We start from the raw sequence: 17,063 nt of genomic DNA on the forward strand, positions 1-17,063 counted from the left end.
GCAACGGTCTATTGAGGGCGGCAGGGCCCTAACAACGATGGCCTGCGAGTCGTGGAACTCAACCGGAAGGCGCTGCCCAAGTGCACCAAGGAAGGATGTGCCCCCTTCTCTGTGTAACGAGTTTTGGTGACAAAAGTGTGCGACCCCTAAATATACTTAAATTTGGGTTTCAAGCGTATCAATCGATTCAGTTTTACGGGTAGAGTTGGGGCAAAGTCGATATGGCTGAGTTTTGAACCAACATTATTTTACCATAGTGTAATGAAACACCCTTATATATATATATATATATATATATATATATATATATATATATATATATATATATATATATATATATATATATATATATATATATATATATATCAGAGAGAGATAGAGATAGAAAGGTATCAGAATTTACTTGTAAAAACACCGCTAATTATTCAGTACCTAAGGTTGTGAAAAATCGTTTTAACAACGTGTTGGCGACCACCAGCTGACAACGTGAACAGTCGAAGTGTAAAAATATGTCAAATTTAACGATGAAAACTGAATATGCGCATTGAAAGTCAAAGGAAATGCATTATATGGCCATATATGTCACCATGCATTATCAAAATATAATGCTGCAAGTGCGCGGTTGCTGTAACGTACCAATAAAACGTTGTCACGACGTTTTACCACGACTTTCGGACCAAACCATGGCTTCACAACGTTCAGAACGTTGCTACAACGTAGTTAAAACGTAATTTCGCACCTTACCGAAACACGACGTTGTGACAACGTTGTAGTAACGTTTTCTGTTAGCTGGGTAGTACCCATTAGGAGTCTCACAACTTGCACATCTCGGATTTTTCCTAAGGTCATTTTCGTGACCTCACCATTAGGTATAAGTCAATGGGGATAAACTGAAAACTTTTTCTGGCGCCGTAAACGATCTTCAACTATCTCAAGCACACTGAATCTTTCATGCACTCCTTGCAAGGTTCGATGCGTCACTTTTGCAATGTTGACCTTGCGCGACGTCATTAATGAAGTTATAAGGGCCATATAAGTTTGTCGTCAATAACTACCGATCAAATTGAGCTAGCGAGTCGGGGAAGCCATCAATGGACTCAGGAAGACCTGCCGAATCGAATGATATGCGACATGACCTCCTTCGACCAATTTCGTGACCTGGGGGCGCTGACCTGACCGTGACCCGTGGTCAACACCCTCAGTTTACCTCACCCAAACAAAAAGTACATCATTCGACGCGCCTGAGAGAGGCGAACACGATGCTGGCAAAATCGCGGCTCTGCGGCCGTTTTTTGCGAAGTTATTCACCAAAAACGGAACCGTGCCTTGAGACACTTGACCTGACCTCAGAGGTCACCGGTTGACCTAGAACCTTAAAATCGGGTATCGATCTCTGCGTCTTGTAACGGCGCACACGCTCGTTTTTCCGCGACGCGCTAGCTCAACCTGGGGCGCAACGGCGAGGGGGTCGTACCCGCCCCCCGCCCCCTCGGCCGGCGCTTATGTAGAAAACCTATAGGTCCGGTCCGGCGAGAGTTGAACTGGCCTCTGATGGCCCACACCGACCTCTAAAAGTCCCACACCGGCCTCTGATAGTCAATCAGCCCAGTTGCAGTGGTCGCTGATATAAAACCTCTTAAAAACGTTACAGGTCTGGCGAGCCTAGCTGGGCCGTTCATGCTGATTTTTATAGGTATATTGAAAAGACTCGCTTTGCACGTTTCACGCTTGCTCGTAATGAAAAAGTTGCTGGATGCCTCTGGAATTTGCATGGGTGCCAACGGCTGCGGAGGACAGGGGAACGCGTCCATCAGATTGAGTTTATGGACGGGAGTCTCCCTGAAATTTTAACCAATTTTGTTTTTGTTTTTGTCTCGATTTTTTATCTCTGATCATGTTGGCGAAAACAAAGTGGCCGAAATCCGAGGAGAAATCGGATTTTGGGGGTAGGTTAGGTTTTGGACCTCTGGGACCTTGCCCCCCCCCCACTTTCGAAAACGTTCCTACGCCTATGCGGCCTTGCCTAAAACAACGCTTCTGGGGATGGCCAAGATTCTTACAGATATCTTAGGGGATGGCGCGCTGCTACGCGCCCTAACCCACAACAACAACAACTTAGGGGATGGCGCGCTCAATTAACCCTTGGCGGGCTTTTATATGGCGGTCGTAGCAGTATGGCACTTCAGGCATGTTATAGTACATAGGCCTACTCATAATATACCTGTCCGATCTTCGGAAATGCGGACTAGGTACTAGATGTGATGCAAATTTGGTCAACCTCAGCGTGTACCCTTTAGGCATGCGTTACGAGGTTCACCATTTTTACTAACGCCGGGCGCCGCGCCATTATGCTGGGGCGAGACGTGATGCATGTGCATTCAATCATTCTACATCCTTGATTTCAAAATGGTTCACGTTTCTTATCAGCCAAAACATTCTACATTTCAGGTCCACTTGCATTCTGGCATTCGGTATTGGCATATTGATGTTGATTTGGACCTCTCAACTCGCCGGTCTGCCTTCTCCTGACTGGTTCACAGGCTCTTCGACTGCGAGGACGTTTGCTCCAAGCATTTCTAGCTTGAGTCATGCATTCGATTTAAAAACCTAAGACAATCTTGAGGACAAGCCACCACCATTGTATCAACAGCAATAATTACACCGCAAAGTTTATTCACTTATTTTCAGCGATCTCAGCTTGGATCACAGAAACGGCAGCACCAGTCACCACGCCATGACGTGCACGGATCGGGGACCGTACCGGACCCGACCCGGCCAGACCCGACCCGGTCTGACCGGACCCGACCTGGCCGGGCCGTACCTGAGCGGACCTGACCTGGCAGACCCGGCCAGACCAGACCGGACCCGACCCGGCCAGACCCGACCAGACCCGACCGGACCTGACCTGAGCGGACCTGACCTGAGCGGACCTGACCTGGCCGGACCCGATCCCGTCAGACCGGACCTGACCTGAGCGGACCCGACCTGGCCATACCCGACCAGACCCGACCCGTTCTGACCGGACCCGACCTGGCCGGGCCGTACCTGAGCGGACCTGACTTGGCAGACCCGGCCAGACCAGACCGGACCCGACCCGGCCAGACCCGACCAGACCTGACCCGGCCAGACCCGACCTGGCCGGACCAGACCCGACCCGGTCAGACCGGACCCGACCTGACCTGGCCGGACCCGACCTGAGCGGACCTGACCTGGCCGGCCCAGACCGGACCTGGCCTGAGCGGACCTGACCTGACCTGGTACCTGAGCGGACCTGACCTGCCCGGCCCAGACTATCGGATGAGTAGAGCGACACTAGTCGGGCAAGCATAGCATAGGTTATTCGGCGATATAACAATAGAAGTTCAGATAAATCCTACATTGTCAAATATACACATCGATGTATGCACTCATCGCTCGCATTAATTCTTACAAGAATCACAGCCAAAAACAACAAACCAACGGCAAACACAAATTTACCGATCAGCCTACTCACAACGCAAGATGCAGCCCAGCGCGCATTGTAGCTGACTGGCTGCTACAGAAACCAAGGTAGTTCTGAGCTAAACATGAGCAGCACGAGGCAGAGTAAAAGCCCAGGAATCAACCCAAGTGATCAGCTGCCTGTGGAGGCTAGACTTGACGCAATAACGATCACAGGACAGCGCATTGAACTGCAGCTCAGTGCACCCGAGCAGCTACACCAGTACAGTAGCACCAGAGCACCAGTACACTGCAGCACCAGCGTACCAGCGCCAGAACAACAGCACCAGTACAGCCGCCCCGAGCAGTCCAGTACAGCCGCCCCGAGCAGTCCAGTACAGCCGCCCCGAGCAGTCCAGTACAGCCGCCCCGAGCAGTCCAGTACAGCCGCCCCGAGCAGTCCAGTACAGCCACCCCGAGCAGTCCAGTACAGCCGCCCCGAGCAGTCCAGTACAGCGGCTCAGAGCAGTCCAGTACAGCGGCTCAGAGCAGTCCAGTAGAGCGGCTCCGAGCAGTCCAGTAGAGCGGCTCCGAGCAGTCCAGTACAGCCGCCCCGAGCAGTCCAGTACATCGGCCCCGAGCAGTCCAGTACAGCCGCCCTGAGCAGTCCAGTAGAGCGGCCCCGGGCAGTCCAGTAGAGCGGCTCAGAGCAGTCCAGTACAGCCGCCCCGAGCAGTCCAGTAGAGCCGCCCCGAGTACCAGTACCTACAGCGGCTCAGAGCACCAGGCGGCTGAGCGCGTGCCGGCTGGGCCCGGCGCCGGCCGGCGGCGGGCGCGCTCCCCTCCGGCCCGGGCCGAGCGCCGCCGTCCGTTTGGCGGCCAGCGAGCGGCGACAGACGGCCCAGAACGAGTGCGGCCGCAGCTCGGCCGAGCCGGCCGTGAACCGCCAGCCCATGTGCTGGCTGCAGCGCACGCACTGGGCGATCTCCCACAGGTAGCTGCCGACAGGAGGGACGGTCAGCAGTCTCTCCCAGTCAGACGCTCCGTGCACGGATCCCACCTTACAGCCTCTCACAGCAAACCTCCTTTTGGGTTCTTTTTCCTTTTGAGCAGACATTTTGGATAAAGACATATGTTTTGCAAAATCTTACTTTAGCGGTAACAGCCGAGTAAAACGACACTTTATGAGGAGGCACCAGCTGCTCCTGACAACTCATTTACACGTGAACGCCGACAATCTGAGGCTATGCTCGCATCGCTCCCCCTCACCCCGCTCACCACCCCAGGCGGATAGCGGCGCCGTTTGGGTCCAACAACCGAACGCTCACTGGTCTACCAGGTCATTAGTCATTAGTCGACTAAACGTACGCATGAAATAACGACGAACAAACCCGCTGCAACTACCCCATAGAGAGTGGGCGATCCGAACGACGATCCGACCGTCACTGACCCGGGGAACCAGCAGTCCCATTAACTTGACCCGGGAAACCAGCAGAACTCTGTGTCACTGACCCGGGGAGCCAGCAGTCCCCTTCACTGACCCGGGGAACCAGCAGCGCCCTGTGTCACTGACCCGGGGAACCAGCAGAACTCTGCCGACGGCCGGGTGATGCAGCGCAGTCCGGTGGCGCGCCGCAGCGTCAGCGTCTCGTGCAGGTGGCCGTTGGGGTTGACGAAGATGGACTGCGGCCCGTCGGCAGACATGGCGAACATCTCGTCCGAGCTGGCCACCGGCTGGTCGCACTCGGCGCAGTGCATCACGTTAAACTGGACACACACGGGCGTAGCGTCCGGTTACACTGGACATAATTACCGCGCCACGGTATACTGCAAATACGTGACGCACCCCGCTTTCTAAGAAGAAATGCAAAAGGTCAGACTGGCAATGTTTGCTACATTACACCACCCCGTCCGCCAAATTACACCGCCCACCCGTCCACCACATTACCCGCCCCGTCCGCCACATTACACCACCCACCCCGTCCACCACATTACACCGACCCACCCCGTCCGCCAAATTACACCTAACACCACCACATTTCGTCGTTCCACCCCATTCGCGACATTACACCCCCGCCCCCCGTCCGCCACATTACACCACCACATCCCGTCCACCACATTACCCCGCCCCGTCCACCACATTACACCCACATTACACCACCCACCCCCTCCGCCACATTACACCACCCCGTCCACCACATTACACCTTCCCGTCCGCCACATCACCCCACCACATTACACCACGCCACCCCGTCGCCACATTACCCCACCCCGTCCGCCACATTACACCACCCATCTTGTCTACGACATTACACCACCCACCCCCTCCGCCACATTACACCACACACCCCTCCGCCACATTACACCACACACCCCTCCGCCATATTACACCACACCTTCCCGTCCGCCACTCACCGACTGCATAATGCTGATCTCACAGCGCAGGCGTCTCACCACGGAGTCGAGCCGCATCAGCATCGCCCTGCCGGCCGCCCGACGGCAGAGTCTGTTAGGCGCGTCAAATCCCAGTGCGGGCCACCTCGAACGGCAACAGCCACGAGCAGCAGCGTCTCATCCAGCGGCGACCAGAGCCCACACACATACGGAATAAGGAACCCAACCGACTATGGTAGACCCGCATGTATGATAAACTATTTGTGGTCGGGACACTGTCTCAGGGCAGCGCCGTGTCGCCGCCGGCCCTGTCCCGAGTCTCACCGATACGTGTCGTATCGGTGGCAGCGCCGTGTCGCCGGCGGCCTGTCCCGAGTCTCACCGATACGTGTCGTCGATGGGCAGGTTCATGGCCACCCAGTAGGAGAGCTTCACCGGGTCGGTGGGCACAGCCTCGGCCGAGCACAGCAGGCACCGGCGCGCGTCCGCGTGCGCGCGAGCCGCCACCCGCTGCACGTCGTACATCTGGTAGAGCCAGGCCGGCCAGCCGGCGACGGCCGCCTCCCGGCCGGAGTGCCGCGGCGACGCCGAGAGCCGCTGCCGCCACAGGGAGCCGGGCCGGCTCAGCGCGAACGGGCCCGCCGGCAGCACGTCCGCCAGAATGTGCACCGTGCCCACCCTGGTCCTGGCCGGGCGGGGCAGACGGGACGGTGAGCCCCGAGCGCCGGGAGGGGTGCTGGCCAAAACCCGCAGCGCTGCGGCAACTCATACATACGGCTAGGTGGGTACGTCACGACGGGCGACTTGATGCACAGATAGCTACGGGGGACGTTCAAAAAGTGCCCGGTCCCACCATGAATGCGCAGGGATACGGCATCGACTGATTAGACCAAAAATATTCCTTTATCCAAAATCCAAATAATCTCCGTTAAAGGGACCCTCCCACCTTCAAAAAAGTTTATGAATTGGCATGAAAGTGATGTCGCTCGGTTCAGAAAGAGCGAAAACGAATATCTACCAAATTTAACCGAAAAATATTCACCGGTTTTCAAGATATTAGACTTTTACTTTTGTTTACTTTATGGGATCTCCGCTGTTCCTAGCGACTTTATTTGGAAGCAATAGTTTGGCAGCTGAAAGTGCGGTACTTGTTGCGCGCAAAGCAGCATATACCACCGCGTGCTACAAAACATTTTAGTCAAACATTTAAAAAACGTTAGATATCTGCGCTGACGTCACACATTCAGAGGGGTATTCCTATGCATTAGCCCCTCTGAATCAAAATGCTGCAATTTTGAAATTTATTATGGCTATCTCAACTCAAATCTAATGTTAACCCTCGCCGGCACAGGGGGGGGGGGGGTTGATGCAACCCCCCCCCGTAAGGTTTTTCGCGAATAACTCGCGTAAAAAGCGGCCGATCGCGACGAAACTTTCAGTACCCTCGCATTGATCAATTTTACACCTACCCTAAAAATTTCATGACCCTGACCCCAATGAACTTTGACCTGTGACCTCTTTTCTGTGACCATGTTTGGCCGAAATCGCGGTTCGGCGCATGTCGGCTCGCATTAGCCGCGCGTTTCCAAGCTTTTCGTGGTTTCAAACGTTCAAACATGTGATTTGATGTTGCTCCCATGCATTGGGGTGGGTGTCAAGGTCACCTGAAGGTCAGGTCAGGTCATTGACTATGGTGACCTCGGGTGACCTCGGTTCACTTTTTCGAGTTTTACATGTTTCTAGGCTAGTTTTTGGAGCTGAATTCGAATTTAGCAACCATTTGAACATTTACGAAGTAGTTTTGGTGCCTTCGTAACATGTTACGAAGCTGTCCGAGGCGGTTGACACGTATTACGAATACCCGTCACAACCCCTACCGGTTGACCTGACCTGACCTGACCCGACCTGGCCTAAATGCTTAAAGACATCATCTATGATCAAAACTAACACGATATTCGTGATCAGCACCCCGGAAAACCACATAGCAGCCACACTTTACGACTTTCTAACAGGTCCCGATTTTCCCGATTTTCGGGTCATTGACCTGACCTGGAAGGTCACCCGATGACCTAGGACCTTAAAATTGGGTATCATCGGCTTCCTCTCGTGACGGGCAACACGCTCGTTTTTTCCGCGAAGCTCTAGCTCGATCAGGGGCCAAACGCGAGGGGGGTCGTACCAACCCCCCCCCCCCCCTTGTGCCGTCGAAGGACTCAAAATGACCTGTGCCGGCGAGGGTTAAGGTGGGAGGGTCCCTTTAAGACCAGTATAACGCCTTTTGGGGCGACTAACGGAGCGAGCGAGAGGGTGAGCCTTGCACGTGCGAAATTTCGAGGGGGTACCTCCAACTGACTTGGGCACGGCACTAGAGCACTTCACAGATAGGCTTTTTAGGATCCGGCCCGGCCCATATCCGGCAAGTCATATCCAGATCCGCCCATTATCCGCCTTTCTTTGAATATCAGAATCCGGCCCACCCATGGCCCGTATTGCAGCCAAACTTCCAAAAAATATCCGTAATAATCCGTTTCACCAATAACTGGTTTCACCCAAAACTGGACTAACAAATTCAATCTAAGGGACCAGACAGACATACATCTCATAGACTATCATGGTTCCAAAAACCATGCGTACATTGCATACATTATCCACTTGAAGACAAGTCTTGTGCCAAGTGAGTGTCATAAAATGATGCCTATTACTTTAATCAAACCTCTGCTGCCGCTTAACACATTAGGTTAATTTTTAACTTCAATGTTGAATGTTAAAATTTTGATCCGTTTTGATCCGGGTTCAACCTTCAATTCCCAAATCCGGCCCGCCCATATCCGTTCTTTTTTAACAAATTTAGAATCCAATCCTATCCGATCCGCGGATTTATCCGTGGATAACGGATTTATCCGGCCAATGATGTGCTCTACACGGCACCCTACTAACCGGTCTCTAGCGATGTGCCAAATTTGAGCACAATCGGCCCAGCCGTTCTCGATATCTGGAAGCGGCACCCTGCACGTGCGCACGTGCAAAATGGGTCCCAACTGACTTGTGCACGGCACCCTAGTAACTGGTCCCTCACCGTGTACCAAATTTGAGCGCCATCGGTCCAGCCGTTCTCGAGATCTGGAAACGACCCCTGCACGTGCGCACGTGCAGCAGCACCCCTACTCTGGCACATGGATATGCAGTGCCTAGTGGGGGCCTACCTACATGCCAACTTTCAGCGCAATCGGCCAAGTAGTTACCAAGATATTGCAACAATTACAAAACTGACACCTCTTCGTTTTGCACGTGGCACGTGCATAAGGGGTCACCCACATGCATCGGGAATAGTCCAATACTTGGTAGAAGGAATGAAGCTACCCTACAAAAATTACCGCATGTAAATCGGTCAAGTGGTTGCTGAGATATAAGCCTCGCAAAAGCGTCCGCACGGCCGGCCGGCCGCTCATACTCAGAAATTTCAGTTAATCTAAGGAAAGACTACGCTCGCTTCGCTCGCTCCGTAATAAACACATTTCTCGCAGCGCTTCGCTAGAGCCCTCAGGGCCTCCTCAACCAAGTGGGTTTCTGACCGGGAGGGGCCGGAGCAGCACAGGGAGGAGCAGGAGCGTCCAACCAGCAGGAGCAACCAGGAGGAGCAGGAGCGACTTGGAAGGTCCAACCTAGTCCATCCAAGTGCGTGATGACCACCTTCACGCTGGACCCCAAGGAGTGCGGCGGCAAGGTCAAGCCCCAGCTCAGCTTCTGCGACCATCCGCTAGGCTACGAGGAGACGCCCACCTTCCTCGGCCTGAAGTTGGACTGCCAGCTGACCTTCGCCGCCCACATCGCCGCCCTCAGAGAGAAGATGGCAAAGCGCCGTGCTTGCCTGTCAGCGATTGCCGGAAGGAGCTACGGAAGCCACCGTAGCACACTCCGCATCGCCTACAAGAGCTACGTGCGCTCCCTCTTCGACTACGGGGCGGCCATCTACTTCACCCATGCGGCACCGGCTGTCCGCGAGCGCCTGGAGGTAGAGCAGCGGAAATGTGCGCGCCTGATTACCGGCTGCATCAAGCTCACGGATAAGGAGACCCTGGTGGCGGAGGCAGGCCTTCCCCTGCTATCACTCCGTACCAAGGAGCTAGCAGCCGGCGAGTACGCACGCATAGTCCGTCTACCTCCGGGAGACCCCGCTCGCAACCTACTGGACAAGACACCACCACCGAGACTCCGCTACCGGGCCCACGAGGCATGGAGGCGCGCGGTGACGTCTGCCGAAGAGGCGGGTCTGCCACCGCCGCCACCGGCAGACGAAGACGCGACCCTCTCATTCAAGCCATGCTTCCGTCGGGTCGGTAGGTGGATCTGCGACAGGGCGGGCTTGAGTGACCTCCCAGTGGAGCCCCTGGCACTTTACCAGGGCGCACCACCCTGGCACCACTGTGGAGACGCCGTCCGTTTCGTGCTGGACCTGCCGCAGCCCACAAGGAGGACAGACCTGCCGGAAAAGAGAAAGGAGGCGGCGTTAGCGGCGCTGGCCCTCGTCCCCGATCCAGACTGTACCATCTGGTCGGACGGATCCGCCAAGGAAGGCACCATCCAAGGCGGCGGTGGAGCGATCCTGGAGCTTCACCGCGAGGGACGCACAATAGAGTGCGTGGCACCGGCCGGTCGAGTGTGCAGCAGTATGAGGGCGGAGCTGGTGGCAATGACGGAGGCCCTGACGTGTCTCCATGAGCTACCGGCCCCCTCTAAAGCACTCATCAAGAGAGTGCTGTTCTGCACAGACTCCCGGTCGGGGCTCCAGCTACTTAGCCGCGGCCCGGACGACCAACAGTCGGCCATCGGTCAGCGCGTCTGGGGCCTTATAGACGCGCTGACAGCCGCAGGGAAGGATATCACCCTGCACTGGGTCCCGGGCCACGCCGACCTCGCCGGCAACGAGGCAGCCGACCGCCTCGCCAATCAAGCCGCCGCCGACTGCGCTCAAGAGGAGGCTCCGATCGACCTCTCCAGCGCGCGGACAGCCATCCGTCGCTGGACATCGGAGCTGGCCTCCGCAAGGGCGCAGCGGCACCCACATCGAGAACCTACTCCGAGCCACGATGAGCTGGACAGGTGGGGCCAGGCCACCCTGTCCCAGCTTCGCACCGGCTACTGTCCACTGGTGCGAGCCACAGCTCATCGCCTCGGCCTGGTCGAAGACCCGACCTGCCGAGCCTGCGGCGAGGAGGAGGAGGACGTGGAGCACCTCCTGGCCGGGTGCCCTGCACACGTGGCGGCGAGGGCCGGCTTCTGGGGGCACTGTCCGACCCTGGCGGAAGTGCTCTCGGGGCCGGCCCAACACATCATCAGCTACCTGAAGAGAGTGGGGCGGGTGCAGGTCGCCACCGACCCGCCCCCGCCGGCCGCGCCTTAAGGCGCGGTCCGCGACCGCGCAGAAGAGAGAGAGAGGAGCAGGAGCGGCACAGGGAGTGTCAGGATCGGCACAGAGAGGGGCAGGAGCGGCACAGGGAGGGGTCGGGACACAGGGAGAGACAGGAGCAGCACAGGGAGTGTCAGGAGCGGCACAGGGAGGGCAGGAGCGACACAGGGAGGGGCAGGAGCGGCACAGGGAGGGGCAGGAGCGGCACAGGGAGTGTCAGGTGCGGCACCTACCCGTCGACCGTGGTGCGGGTGGAGACCAGTCTGAAGCGCTGCCGTCCCTTGGCCTTGATGGAGAAGGCGGTGTAGGCGTCCTGCGACTCGTCGCGCACCTCGTATATCTCGGCCGTCGTGCCGATGGTGGGCTCGGAGGAGCCGTCCGGCCGGACACAGCTGCCGACCGGTCACCGGTCACCGGTCACAGGGCAATCAGCAGTCACAGGCTATTGGTCGCTGCTCAGAACGTTGGTCAGTGGTTACCCAAACGGCAACAGCCACAGCCTCAGGTCATATTAGATGGTTCAGTTGGAAGACTTAAACGCACAAGAACGGAACAAATTCAATTTCATTGTTTCATGGCATGCATCACAACTCATTTACGCTATCCACCCCAGCCACATGCCGACCGACAGCTGCCGGTCGGCACGGCGCAGCGGCGGCCGCCCTACTTTTCGTTGATGAAGCCGAACGTCTTGTTGTGCGCGATGGCGCGGCGCACCATGGCGACGGCGGCCGGGTGGAACAGGGTGAGCGGCAGCGTCTGGCCCGGGATCAGCATCACGGCCGAGTCGTAGAGCAGCGGCAGCTCCAGCGTGCTGCCCTCCTCCAGCACCGTGCGGCCCGACACCTCCTCACCGTGGCCCAGGTACTGGGGGCGCCGGCCGCACCGGTCAGCGGAGAGGGCGCCCTGCCGACGCCCCGGTACTGGGGGCGCCGGTCGCACCGGTCAGCGGAGAGCCCCCCCCCCCGCCGCACCAAGCGCGCCGCTCATCACACAGCCGTCAGCGGCGCCTATTGACACACGTGTTGCAGCAGGAAACAGTCGCACCCAATGCACAGAAAGGCACCGGCAGTCGGCCTTAACCCTATTAGTGGCAGGGGGGGTTGTTTTCATCCACCCCTCAGGTTTTTTCGGGAATATCTCCGAAACCGCTGAAGCTACGATACTGAAATTTTCTGACTTTTCCTAAAACTAAATTGGGCACATTCCCTGAAACTTTTAAGTTCATAACTTTACCAGGGGCGGCTCCAGAGTACTGGGAATTGGGGGTCCTATTCGTGAAGCGAGTCATTTGGGCGAAGATCACGATGCTGAAGTATTATAACTGTATGCACCAGTTTTATGAACAGTGAATGAAAGGTATCATGTGATAACATACACAAAGTTATTGTGCATCCTCTTTTGACACGTTTTTGCTATAATAGGCGGACCCAGGCGTCCAAAAAGGGGGGTTGTGTTTTACCTCCCAACATAGGTGCCCTGACACCGCCTATGCAAGCCCAATACAATTGTAGTCGTTCTCTCATAAGAAAATTGTAACATAACAAGACCATTACCACCCTTTTTAGAAACAGTACCAACAAAAACCTTATTTACTATACTTTGTGTGTACCCCCAATCTCAATTATCTGTATCCGCCTATGATTTTTGAAAATGCATATTTTTAGGATCCATATGAATTCCTGGTTCATTCTCTATCGATCGGCAAAAGTTGCGTTAAGATTGGTTCAGAAACCTGGCCGTGATAAACAGTCTAAAATGTATCTGCAATTTGCCCGTTTTTACCCCCCTCTACCCCCTTTATTGACATTTTTTAATTTTTGTTTTTTTAGAAATGTAGATCACGTTGAGCGAAATCGAATGCCGTTTGAATTTTGAAAATCGGCCCGTTAGATCTCGAGATATCAGGGGGGGGTCGTAAACAGCCCCCCCTGCCACTAATAGGGGTAGCCAGGAGCCTGCCACTAATAGGGTTAAAGGGACCCTCCCACCTTCAAAAAAGTTTATGAATTGGCATGAAAGTGATGTCGCTCGGTTCAGAAAGAGCGAAGACGAATATCTACCAAATTTCATCGAAAAAATTCACCGGTTTTCAAGATAATAGACTTTTACTTTTGTTTACTTTTTGGGATCTCCGCTGTTCCTAGCGACTTCATTTGAAAGTGCGGCACTTGTTGCGCGCAAAGCGGCATATACTACCGTGTGCTACCAAACGTTTTAGTAAAAGGTTTAAAATCGGTAGATCGGCGCTGACGTCACAAATTCTAAGGGGGCATTCCAATGCATTAGCCCCTTAGAATTCGAAAACTGCAAGTTTGAATTTCCATATCTCCAAATTAAAGCATTTTTCGATGTTGTGAGTGCCAAACCGGTATTTTCAGGCCATGGCCATCAATTTGGCTATCTCAACTCAAAACCAATGTTAAGGTGGGATGGCCACTTTAACTTAAATCACATCATTAAAATCACAAAAGTTGGAAAATCTGAGATTGCAGTTTTGTAGCGCCGTCTTTTCTCTACACGACCATATAAAGAACTTTGAAATTGCTCGTTAACTGTAGCTTTTGTCAGCGTTTCAAGGCCTCATGTTTTTTGCTCATTTTTCCTCGAACATGACCTCAGTTTGACCTCAATAACTCCTGACCTAAGATGACCTATGACTTGAAATTTTGTACGAAGGTGTCAAAAGGATGCCTCAAAAAGGTACTGAAAATTTGGCGGCAGCCGTTTTTTCGCTATTCAACAAAAACCAAAGGGGAAGGGGGCATTTGCTCCCCCCCCCCCATCATGGGGCGGGTTAACTGGCATAAAACATGTATTATTGCATGCAGGTGACTGGGGATGATACCAAACGAGAGTACGTTTCGTGGAAATTCACAAGGACATCACTTCCATCTGCTTCCTCTCGTTTTCAGTCCCTCACAGCCAATGTTCAAACTGACCACCTTCGCGAGACAGGCACAGAGCGGCCCGACTGTGCCTGTCGTCGGCTAGCGCGATAGCCCGACGACACATGTCCGCTGGTTTGACTCACACAGCCTGGGTGATCGCTCTCTTCAGGTCACAGAGGCCTACTGGACCTTCCTCCCTTCCTTCCTTGTAGACCTGGCCCTTGAGATGACCCCAGAGGCAAAAAAAAATCCATAGAGGTCAGGTCAGGTGAGCAGGCAGGCACTTCAGTTCCAGGATGGGAGCTGAGACACCGTGACCATCGACCAACAGCGCTACCAGGCGACGCAGAAGTTTTGGACGCGATCCCAAACGAAGTAAACTGAGGTCCATGGACCTCAGTGGTTCCAGCCAGGACGTTGCGCCTCCTCACATTGCGAAAACAACGCTAAGTGGATCGTGGCCCGAAAACCACTTCGGTGACCGGCTGACATCCCGCAGTGCCAGTCGGAACTGGCATGCCTGCTCGCCCGACACGACTGACCCCTATGGATCTTTTTTTTTCCTGTGGGATCATGTCAAGGGCCAGATCCACAAGGAAGGTCCAATTTAGGCCTCTGTGACCTGAAGAGAGCGATCACCAAGGCTGTGCGAGTCATACCAGAGGACATGTGTTGTCGGGCTATCGCGTCAGCCGCCAGGCGGGCCGCTCTGTGCCTGTCTCGCGAAGGTGGTCAGGTTGGACATTTGCGTAGAGAGACTGAAAACAAGAGGAAGCAGATGGAAGTGGAGCCATTGGGTTTGTTCCCGTCGCTCCTCTAACCTCCTCCAAGCTCCTCTAACCTCCTCTCGTTTAAAAAAATCGTTCCCGTCGCTCCTCCAAGCTCCTCCAAGCTCATCTTGATTTCACATCTCACCACCACTATTTGCCTCCTCCCTCATCCCAAACGAAAGTTGGTTTTTTGGAGGAGGCTCTTGCGTAGACATATTTGGCGCACGTAATACAAATGTGAATTGTTTATAAATGAGATTTGAGGGAAGTGGAAATGATTTTAGTGATTGATGACGATTTGATATCTTTAAATAGTAATGTTTGATATTATTCTAAGGTTATTTTATTAGAAAGCGATTATTATCTCTTGATTTATGTTTGCGCGCCATAAATCGCCGACCGTTACAGCCCGCAAACAGCTGATATTCTCGCGAAAATGTTCCCGTGGCTCCTCTGAAACGGCTCTCCTCCAAGCTCATCTAACCTCATCCGAGATTTTTTGGGAGGAGCGACGGGAACAGACCCATTATGAATTTTCATGACAGGTACCTTGTTTGGTATGATTCCCAGTCACATGCATGCAATAATGCATGTTTTATGCAAGTTCAAAATGTTTCCATCCGTTTTGGTCCACCCTGTAGACTGCTGAGTGACAAGTTTGCTCTCAGGCAAAAACAAGCATATTTACAATGGCATCTTGCAAGAGTCTCTAGTTCTACAACACTTCTAATGCCAAATTTAGGATTTGCAGCCTGCACAAATTTAGCTAATGCCCTTTAGGTAGAAACTATGCATCTATGAATAAATTTGATGCAAGCGATTCGTATGAATTAAAAAAAAAGTGCAGAGAACAGACCCAAGTGGGCCAGAAAGGATATAAACACATCTACACAGATCGCATTTGTCTGGCCTGTCGATTTCTATGAAAAACATAGGGTTTCGACATTGATAAGGAAAATGTCAGCTTTCTGGCGCTGCTTTAGCCACCACTGGATGGCGGGCACTCACGGTGTGCTGTGTGGTGAGCACCGGGTCAAAGGTGGCCTCCTCCACTGTCATGCCAAGCTGGTCGGGCCCGGCAGGCTCGTAGTCGCCAGGCTCATCGTACTCCAGCAGAGCGTCGGCATAGCCGCGTTCCGAGCTCTCCGAGTCAGAGGAGTCAGCCATGGCCACGCGCCTAGGCACACACACAAAATCAGCACACAGTTCTAGCGTGGCTCAGCGGCCAGCCGCGACTCAAACAGCTCAACAAGCATCCCATCACGCCACATGATCGACATAACTCAGACCATTTGTCCAACTCTGCCACAGATCTACACGCAGCAGAGTTATGAAAGCCACACCTGACCAACACATCAACGGTATCAGCATGGCGCTGTTTAAATCTGATCTAAATCTGAGGCACCTGTTGACAAATGAGGAAAAGCACCCTGCAGTGGTGGCTGAATGGCCCAGTGACAACAATTTTACCTAGGTACTTAAGGAAAAAAACGTCACTTTAACTTCAAAGTTCAAACTTCTGGAAGTTGGGGTGATTTTGAAGACCTTTGCCTATCAAATCACACATTTTCTATAGTCAGAATCTACTTCTCCAAGCTGAATTACGTGGAAACCATCGCGAAAACACTGAAATGGACAAGGAAATGGACAATTACTTTTGGTTTCGTACAACTACACTACCGGCGCCATTTCGATGTTTAAGGTGGATTCTCACCGGATGCGTTTGGACGCGTACGCATGCGTTTGCGTCGAAAAACGGATACGCATGCGTAAAACTACGCAATGGTGTGCGATATTCGGTGTGAAAGGGTCGCACCGTGAGCTCTTGCGTAAAAAGACGCGTGCGTATGCAGAAAACGCACGTGCGTCCAAAGTTGAACTTGGTTCAAGATTTGGCTGCGAACGCATGCGTAAAAGCATCTGGCGGCCATACTTTCTTGTTTATTTGCGGCACTCGCGCACATGGCCGGCGCATAACGCACGCGGCACTCCGAGCCGCCATATTTGATTTTATATTTTAATAAAATCTTGCCGATATTTTGGATGAAACCAACTGATATAGGTAGCTTATAGGGACAGTTTCATAGATATTCATATAAATAATAATTTATTGTGGTCTGGGGGTTATATACGGCTTAGAATTGAGAAGAAAGTTTTGACCCTGCCGAGATTCGAACTCGC

At 53.6% G+C, this 17,063-nt stretch overlaps 1 protein-coding gene across 1 annotated transcript; it reads right to left on the reverse strand.

Annotated features, from left to right (window-relative positions):
• Window positions 1-3,144: 3,144 nt before the first annotated feature.
• On the reverse strand, window positions 3,145-16,516 carry LOC122391597 (protein cereblon-like). The gene is made up of 8 exons (XM_043386113.1): window positions 16,361-16,516; window positions 15,891-16,059; window positions 11,889-12,088; window positions 11,455-11,613; window positions 6,197-6,499; window positions 5,836-5,902; window positions 4,994-5,187; window positions 3,145-4,418 (listed from the first exon to the last, which is right to left on the reverse strand). The coding sequence occupies exons 2-8, from the start codon at window positions 16,047-16,049 to the stop codon at window positions 4,196-4,198; spliced, it is 1,305 nt and encodes a 434-aa protein (XP_043242048.1). The 5' UTR covers window positions 16,050-16,059; window positions 16,361-16,516; the 3' UTR covers window positions 3,145-4,195.
• Window positions 16,517-17,063: the final 547 nt, after the last annotated feature.

This window comes from Amphibalanus amphitrite, unplaced genomic scaffold (assembly GCF_019059575.1).
Source record: "Amphibalanus amphitrite isolate SeventyFive unplaced genomic scaffold, NRLGWU_Aamphi_draft 000000F_arrow, whole genome shotgun sequence".
Taxonomy (NCBI): Eukaryota; Metazoa; Arthropoda; class Thecostraca; order Balanomorpha; family Balanidae; genus Amphibalanus; species Amphibalanus amphitrite.

Coding starts and splice junctions, on each gene's coding strand:
- LOC122391597 (XM_043386113.1), bottom strand. CDS start 16,049: ATGGCTGACTCCTCTGACTCGGAGAGCTCGGAACGCGGCTATGCCGAC. Junction 12,089..15,890: donor TGCTCACCACACAGCACACC/GTGAGTGCCCGC, acceptor CGGCGCCCCCAG/TACCTGGGCCACGGTGAGGA. Junction 5,903..6,196: donor CCCATCGACGACACGTATCG/GTGAGACTCGGG, acceptor GGCGGCCGGCAG/GGCGATGCTGATGCGGCTCG.